The sequence below is a fragment of the Octopus bimaculoides genome, chromosome 28, assembly GCF_001194135.2.
Source record: "Octopus bimaculoides isolate UCB-OBI-ISO-001 chromosome 28, ASM119413v2, whole genome shotgun sequence".
NCBI lineage: Eukaryota > Metazoa > Mollusca > Cephalopoda > Octopoda > Octopodidae > Octopus > Octopus bimaculoides.
The window spans coordinates 12,767,839-12,776,760 of record NC_069008.1 but is presented as its reverse complement, the minus strand read 5'-3'; the positions used below and the strand labels follow the sequence as shown (position 1 = coordinate 12,776,760).

Here is an 8,922-nt window from a genome sequence, read left to right as displayed (position 1 = left end):
ATATATAAACAATGAGTTCAGAGTGGGCAACAGCATGTCTTTGGACAATAAAGACTAATAAAGTTATATTAAATACTATACAAAATAGATTTGGGATTTATTGAAACTATGCTTAACAACCAGAATTTTGACATTGGTACAGTCTTTCTTGTTTCATTAAATGAATCCTTTGAGAGAATGATTTGCTATACATATCACAGAGATATGGTTTCTCTCCTGTGTGACATTTTCTGAGTAGTTAATTTAAAATTTCAATAGAATGATTTACCACTAATATTACAGAGATGGTTTCTCTCCTGTGTGAATACATTTATGTACAATCAAGATATTTCCATGAGAGAAAGATTTACCACAGGTATCACAGCTATATGGCTTCTCTTCTGTGTTAGTTTGTTTGTGTTCAGTTTAATTACCACTCCAAGACAATAATTCACCACAGATATCACAGTAATCTATTTTCCCTCCTGTGTGAAAATGTTTGTGTACAGTCGTGGTTTTTCAATGAGAGAATGATTTACCACAGGCATTACAGCAATACGGCTTCTCTTCTGTATGACTTCGTTTGTGTTCAGCTAAATTACCTCTTACAGAGAATGATTTACCACAGATATCACAGTGATAAGGTTTCTCTCCTGTATGAATACGTTTATGTGTTATTAAGTTATGACATTCAGAGAATGATTTACCACAGATATCACAGTGGTATGCTGTTTTTCCTTTTTCTTTATTCATGTCACTAGAAAAATCAATACTTTTAAACTGTGCTTAAAACCTTTAGCATTCAAATTACTCTATTAAATCTAATGCTTATTTGTTCACATTGTTTTAAATTAATCATGCATTGTCTCATAACTCATTATTTTTAGAATATCATTGTAAGATATGTGTGTGAGGTTGGATTCGGCTGCTTTGAACATAAAACAGATAGAATATCTGGGCTGGATACAACTAGTTGGAATGCTGAAGGGTTAAACCTAAACTCAGGTTCATGTAGTTCATTTTCCATGTTTATCTTCTTTCCATTTATTCTTTTACTTGTTTCAGTCATTTGACTGTGGCCATGCTGGAGCACTGCCTTCAAGGGATTTTAGTCAAAGAAATCAATCCTAGTACTTATTCCAAACTGCTAAGTTACATGGACATAAGCACACTAACATCAGTTGTCAAGTGATGGTGGCGGGGGGACAAATAGAGACATACACACATAAATATATATATACACACACACAACAGGCTTCTTTCAGTGTCTGTCTACCAAATCCACACACAAGGCTTTGGTCAGCCCAACATTATATTAGAAGACACTAGCCAAAGATGTACGCAGTGGGATTGAACCCAGAACCATGTGGTTCAGAAGCAAACTTCTTACCACACAGCCACGCTAAAGAAATATTTCTACAATTGTAATATTTTTCAGTATCTGAAGCTGGTTGCAAACTCCTTTTTAAAAGTATCCAAGTTTAATTTGAATTCATAATCCTCTTGTACGCAGACAGTTGAGAATAGAATTACTTTTATCCACCTCAGTTCAGAAAAAATATTTGCTTGTGTTTTGCCAAAAGATAGTTATGATGTTTCTGATTTCACAATTCTTTGATGCCTATGTCATTTGTTATTCTGAAATAGTACAAAAATGACAGTATAAGATATAGAGAAAACTTAAAATACAACAGTATAAACTTTACTATATTTCCTGTAGAGATAAACCGTAGAAATAAATATTTACCAGAACAAGTGAAATGTTTCATGCTACTTTTAAGATGTATATTATAATGGTTAATACAAATAAATATATGTATAGTATATTGGTCACTGTTGCCGAACCTCTAAGTTACGGGGACGTAAACACACCAGCATCGGTTGTCAAGCAATGGTAGGGGTACAAACACAGAAACACAAACACACGCACATATATATATATATATATATATATATATATACATACATACAACGGGCTTCTTTCAGTTTCTGTCTATCAAATCCACTCACAAGGCTTTGGTCGGCCCGAGGCTATAGTAGAATACACTTATGTCTTAAACCATGGATTTTAGATCAAGTGGTAGAGAATAGAATTAATGACGATGTCTAACAAGCAACGCCAAATCATTTTCACATTAACCAAGTTTAACTACTTTTGCTAAAACATCTATATTATTATATCTTACCTGTTATGCTACACAAATATCTCGAATTACACCTGTTCCCTGACGCCATTCAATCTGAAGTAAACTTTCACAACAGAAGTTATAAAAACCGACTCGGAAACATAAACGACATGTACTTAGCTTCTCTTTATAAGCACCTGGAAAAGCCAATATGTATTATTTCTAAAAAAATTTACTTAATATACGCAAAGAGTCACTGTTGAATGTACTGTATTTACGAAAATTGTACTAAAAATACAGAAACAATGGAATTGTATAATTTTTTTCTGTTTGCAATATATGACCGATGTAGTACAGTGACTGAAGGTACAATCTTGTTTGGTGTCTTGTTTCTTAATATGTTTCTGAAGAAGAACGGAGCATCGATATCGCTTCATGTGTGTTCGAAGAACAAATGAATCATCACTATTACTTTAAATGTGTGTCTCAAAAGTAATTACACAGATGAAGAATGAGGATATTGAGGTGACAATGTCCAGATGCTTTTAGTACGTTTCGTTTTCGTCCATATCGATGTTCTAAGCTGTGATGTGAAATTTTAATTCCAGTTGAACGACACCATGAAATGTACAGATTAGCCGCAACAAGCATAGATTGGGGATGGGAAACATAAATAATAATTTTACGGAGAAATATAAGTAAATATTTTAGCCAGCAGTGAGACAGTAATAACTGATTTCATTAATTGATTATATGTTATGTAGCCTTCACTATATTTACTGTAGTGTTGAATGAATCATGATGTAAATCAATATAGAAAATTGGGTAGTGTAGCTCACGCTCCGCCCATATCAATTCTATTATCAAGCGGCGAGCTGGCAGAATCGTTAGCATACCGAGCAAAATGCTTTGTGGTATTTCGCCCGTGGCTGCGTTCTGAGTTCAAATTCCGCCGAGGTCGACTTTGCCTTTCATCCTTTTGGGGTCGATAATTTCAGTACCAGTGAAACATTGGGTTCGATGTAATCGACTAGTCCCCTCCCTTTCAGGGTGGTGCCTTCAGTAGGGAGGATATTCTATTCTCCACGGCTAACATTGTCATGTATCGTACCTCAGCAGTGCATGAATGACACTACAAGGAAAATTTTCCCGATTAAGCGCGAGTTCTCCAGCTCCCTTGGCACGTGATATCTATCTATTGCGTTCTTTGCGGGCAACACATCTGCATTTACACTTCGTAGAGATAAAAGCATACCGAATATTTCAATAAGTTTAAAGTGATTTCTTTTGTGCCGTAAACCATTTACCATTTCTAAGGCGCTTTCCCCTTCTCTTGATACCCTAAGCACGTGCTTATTTTGCTTAATAGTTAATCCAACGCTGCATACAGTGTATCCAGAGCAGCGAATGGGCACACAAGGTGCTGTGGAATAAGCAGGAAGGCTACCAGAAAAATGAGTGTTTCTGAAAGATAGGGTGGAGCTATAAACACAGAGGGTACACGCTAAGTAGATTTTTCGAGGTAGCAGATAGTTTCTGTTATCTAGGTGACTTAAATTATAGTAGTGGAGGAGCACGTTCTGAAAATGTACACTATTATAAGAATGTGATGGAAAAAGTTGAAAGACCTATTACTGTTGGGTATAGAAGCAGAAGGTTTCAAAGTTGTTGTCCATAGTTATCCTCTTTCTCTTTGATTTCCGAAGAGAGAGAGAGAATCTGTAGATGAACATGCACAAAAAACAATCGGGGACATTCACTTTTTAAAGTACAACTCCATGTTTAATGTAGTTTAAAATGTCAGTTATGCCCACAACCAAGAAACGTAGCTGTCAGCGACCAAGTTACTTGTAAAAGATACCACACAAAGATATAACTGACCGTAATAACCAGACGTTTTTGATTTAAAGCTGATATTTTATTTTACAATTCAAATGACGTGCTCATATTGTCATGAAGGAAATAATCTCTAAGCCAACTGGACTTACACTTAATGAGATATGAGTATACAGATCTTTTAACTTTCCCCGTTATAAAACTCAATGTCTTGACTAAGGAGTTCTCAGTCCAGACTTGGTAGAATGACGGGAGACAAGTATATGACGTTTGAGTGTAATTCTCTGGTAGATCCGATTCAACAAAACTGTAGTAATGGTCACAGAGAAAGGATACACACTGCGGATGATAAACGAGGGAGTTCTTGACAACTTTTTCCATTACGGAAGACATACTGTTATCAAAGTAGTATTAGAGAGGTTGTTTTAACATATCTTTATTTGTATGTTGATGTTGGCACTCCGTCGCTTACGACGTCGAGGGTTCCTGTTGATCCGATCAACGGAACAGCCTGCTCGTGAAATTAACGTGCAAGTGGCTGAGCACTCCACAGACACGTGTACCCTTAACGTAGTTCTCGGGGATATTCAGCGTGACAAGGCTGGCCCTTTGAATTACAGGCACAACAGAAACAGGAAGTAAGAGTGAGAGAAAGTTGTGGTGGAAGAGTACAGCAGGGTTCGTCACCATCCCCTGCCGGGGCCTCGTGGAGCTTTAGGTGTTTTCGCTCAATAAACACTCACAACGCCCGGTTTGGGTATCGAAACCGCGAGTCCGCTGCCCTAACCACTGGGCCATTGCGCCTCCACTTTATTTGTATAACCAAACTCCTTCCTGTTTCCCTGAAGATGCTCGTAAGCAATTACAGATTAAAAGTAAGGCTGAACGATGTCTGAAATTGTATTCTGTATTTGCAGAGGAAAAATAAAACAATATTAGTCTTTTAACAATATGTTTTCTCACTGTAAAATTTATTTATTAACTTTTAAATATTTCACTTATTCGATACGTTAACAATAATATACGTATTGTTTTTCATACAGATGATGGATGAATTATTTAATATTTCAGCAATCCTTGTTATCCCACTTTAATAAATGTATAATTTTCTGTATTGATTTACATCGTCATTTATTCACTTATACTTCAGTAAAAATAGCGAAGGCTACATATCTAATGCTAGTTGTATTATACAATCAATCAAAGAAATCAGTTATTACTTCCCCCACTGCTAGCTAAAATACTCCTTTGTAATTCACCATAAATTTATTATTTTTATCTCCCATCCTCAATCCATGTTTATTATAGCTAATCTAAATATTTCAAGGTGCCATTCATCTGGAACTAACTTTTCACAACACAACTTAAAACACCGATATCGAGAAAACGAAACGTACTAAAACATTTCACCATTGTCACCTGGTATATCGCGTTCTTCATTTGTGAAATGCATTTAAAGTGAGAATGATGCTTCATTTGTTCTTTTTAATACATTTAAAGCTAGCTCGATACTTTATTATTCTTCAGAAACATTCAGATTAATGGTATCAAATTATATTGTACCATCCAAGTCTATTGGATATTGCAGAAAGATTTACAGAATTCCACTTTTTCTAAAATTTCGAGTAAAATTTTCGTAAATCTAGTACATTTCATAATGACTGTTTGTATATTTTAAATACAACTTTGAGAAATAATACATATGTAATTTTATACGAGCTTATAAACAGAAACTAAATACATGTCGTCGTTTATGTTTCCGAGTCGGTTTTTATAAAATCTATTGTGAAAGTTTACTTTTGGTGGAATGGCGTCAAGAAGCAGACATTAAAGAAGGTGTATTAAAGCTATTTCATTATAAACACAAATTTATGACGCATAACAGGTAAGATATAATGATATTAGTAAAATAGTTGGACATTGGTAATACGAAACCCTTTAATATTACGAGGTAAAACATTCTCCACCACTTTTGTCTAAAAGGAATGATTAAACTGATAACTGCTACACTCGTGTGAAAACAGGGTATTTTAAAATAAAATCTTCAACAAATACTTTTCAGACGGTATACGTTGTGATTCTATCGGAATTTGATGTAGGGGGCGGAGGAATAATGTTAGCGATAAGTCACACACTTCAAAGGTCTGTGAATTATCCGACCGCATTCCAAATTTGTTCACATCGAGTTCCTTCATAATCGTAATCTACTCTTTTGGAAACAGTTGCAGCAATTATGGTTCTTAATCAATCAGTGTGTTTTGCTGAGCTACCCATGTTACTGGGATATAAACATTCCAACACCGGTTGTCGAGCTGTGGATGAGGAAACACAGACACTCGCACTCACATCTTTTACTTGTTTCAGTCAATGGACTGTGACCATGCTGGGGCAACACTTTAAAGTGTACCCTACTACGCATTTACTTTTTAAGTCACGAGCACGTTCTATTTTTCAGCGAACTGCTAATTTACAGGGGTGCAATCAACCCCACACCAGTTGTCGGCGATCTTACGGTACGAGTCCTAAATATCGGCCTTTTCCGTAAAAAGGGTTGGAGAGAAACAGGGAAACGACGTCATAAAAGCGAAAGACATACAGAGAGCGCGATTTATTTTGAAGGGTTTAGGTTTGGGAATTCCGTCCCTAAACACTAACCCTAACACCGTAGTGAAGATCGTGCGGGTGTTACGGAAAAGGGCGATCTTTGGTAAAGATCGCCGAAGACACTTTTTACTGAAAAGGCCGATATTTAGGACTCGTACCGTAAGATCGCCCCAGTTGTCAACCAGTGGAGTGAGGGTGGGGACAGACAAATACACACACAATATACACAATTGGGGGGTTATCACACGAGTTAAAATATAAAGAATAGAATCTGAAAATGCAGGAGTTTTTTTTAGAAGTAATCATTAACTTAACTGGTTTCACTGATTTAAAAAAGGCTTTGTCTATCCTCTGTGGTGTCAAAAATTAGTCTAGATAAACGTATTCAAATCAAGTGATAGTCTTTGATAATGATAAGAAAAGTTTGAGGTTTTGTGTATCCTCTGTGATGAGTCAGAAAATAGTTTACATAAAAACATTCAGATCAGGTATATACATCTTGAAAATAAGGGAAAACAGTTCTATTGTCCAGGTAAATGTTTATTTCTACAGCTTGTTTCTATAAGAAATATACTAAAATTTATTCTGTTGTATTTTAAGTCTTCCCTGTATCTTATACTGTTGTTTCTCTACTCTTTCAGAATAATGACATTGGTACCAAACAATTATATACATCATCAATATTTATCTTTTAATGATACAAAGAAAATGTTGCGCTGAATAGATATACCTTTGTGGAAAATTACATGCAAATATTTTCTCTGAACTGAGATTTATAACAAAAATTCTGTTCTCTCCTGACTGGAATGTGAGCAAGATTTTACATTTGAATTAAATTTGCACATATACAAATATAACATGGAGTTTACAACTCAATCCAGTTGTTGACAAAAATTACAGTGGTAAAAATACTTATCAGGAATAAAATACATTAATTAAAAGAAGATAAATATTTCAATGTTGTGGTAAAAAAAAAAAAAGTTTCCTGGTGATATGAATAAAGAGAAAGGGAAAACATCATACCACTGTGATATTTGTGGAAAATTATTCTCAGAAGCTGGTCGCTTAACATCACACAAACGTATTCATGCAGGAGAGAAACCACATCAATGTGATATTTGTGGTAAATCGTTCTCTGAAAATTCTAACTTGACAACACATAAGCGTATTCATACAGGAGAGAAACCATATCATTGTGATATCTGTGGTAAATCTTTCTCAGTAAGTAGTGTCCTAACTAATCACAAACGTATTCATACTGGAGAGAAGCCATATCACTGTGATATCTGTGGTAATTCATTCGCTGTGAGAGGTACCTTAACTAAACACAAACGTATTCATACAGGAGAGAAACCATATCATTGTGATATCTGTGGTAAAGCATTCTCTGGAAGCAGTGATTTAACTAAACACAAACATATTCATACAGGAGAGAAGCCATATCATTGTGATATTTGTAGTAAATCATTCTCTCAAAGTGGTGATTTAACTAAACACAAGTATATTCACACTGGTGAGAAACAATATCACTGTGATATATGTGGTAAATCATTTTCTCGAAATGATCATTTAGTTGTACATAAACATATTCACACAGGAGAGAAGCCATATCACTGTGATATCTGTGGTAAATCATTCTCTCTGGGAAATAACATGGCTATACACAAACGTATTCACACAGGAGAGAAACCATATCACTGTGACATCTGTGGGAAATCATTCTCTCAGAGTGGTGATTTAACTAAACACAAACATATTCACACGGGAGAGAGGCCATATCATTGTGGTATCTGTGGTAAATCTTTCTCTCGAAACGATCGCTTAACTGAACATAAACGAAGTCATACAGGGGAGAAGCCATTTCACTGTAATATCTGTGGTAAAGCATTCTCTAAAACAAGCCAATTATCTACACACATACGTATTCATACAGGAGAAAAGCCATACAAGTGTGATATCTGTGACAAAGCTTTCTCTAAAACAAGCCATTTAACTACACATGTGCGTATTCATACAGGAGAGAAACCATACCAATGTTATATCTGTGGCAAATCATTTCCTCAAAGGATTCACTTAACAAAACATGTAGCTATTCATATACTATAGTAACTCTATCAGTATGAAAATTCAGGTTGTCGACAGTTTCAATAAATGATGAAGTTCTCTTGTATGGTATTTTATATAAATTTATTCATTTTTATGATCCAAATTCATGGTATTGTTTACTCAGCTATTTTTTTTTTTGTAGATCTTTTGTGTTTGTTATTGTATATATGTCAGCATGGAGAAATTACTCGACAGCTAACTTCTGTCTGGTATCTGGCAGTTGCTGTAGAATCTTGGGGTAGATGAATGATTGGTGAGAACCATCCAATGA

General features: G+C 35.2%; 1 protein-coding gene across 2 annotated transcripts; it reads left to right on the top strand.

The window, feature by feature from the left end:
- Positions 1-5,719: 5,719 nt before the first annotated feature.
- Positions 5,720-8,715, top strand: LOC128251163 (zinc finger protein 429-like). Of its 2 annotated transcripts, none has more exons than XM_052977669.1 (2): positions 5,720-5,826; positions 7,187-8,715. In XM_052977669.1, exon 2 carries the CDS (start codon positions 7,539-7,541, stop codon positions 8,649-8,651), a length of 1,113 nt encoding a protein of 370 aa, XP_052833629.1. In that variant the 5' UTR covers positions 5,720-5,826; positions 7,187-7,538; the 3' UTR covers positions 8,652-8,715. The 2 variants fall into 2 exon arrangements, with proteins under 2 accessions (XP_052833629.1, XP_052833630.1); XM_052977670.1 differs by lacking the exon at positions 5,720-5,826 and adding an exon at positions 5,883-7,077.
- The last annotated feature ends 207 nt before the right edge of the window (positions 8,716-8,922 follow it).

Excerpts from the sequence above, each read along its gene's own strand:
- LOC128251163 (XM_052977669.1), top strand. The coding sequence starts at position 7,539 with ATGAATAAAGAGAAAGGGAAAACATCATACCACTGTGATATTTGTGGA.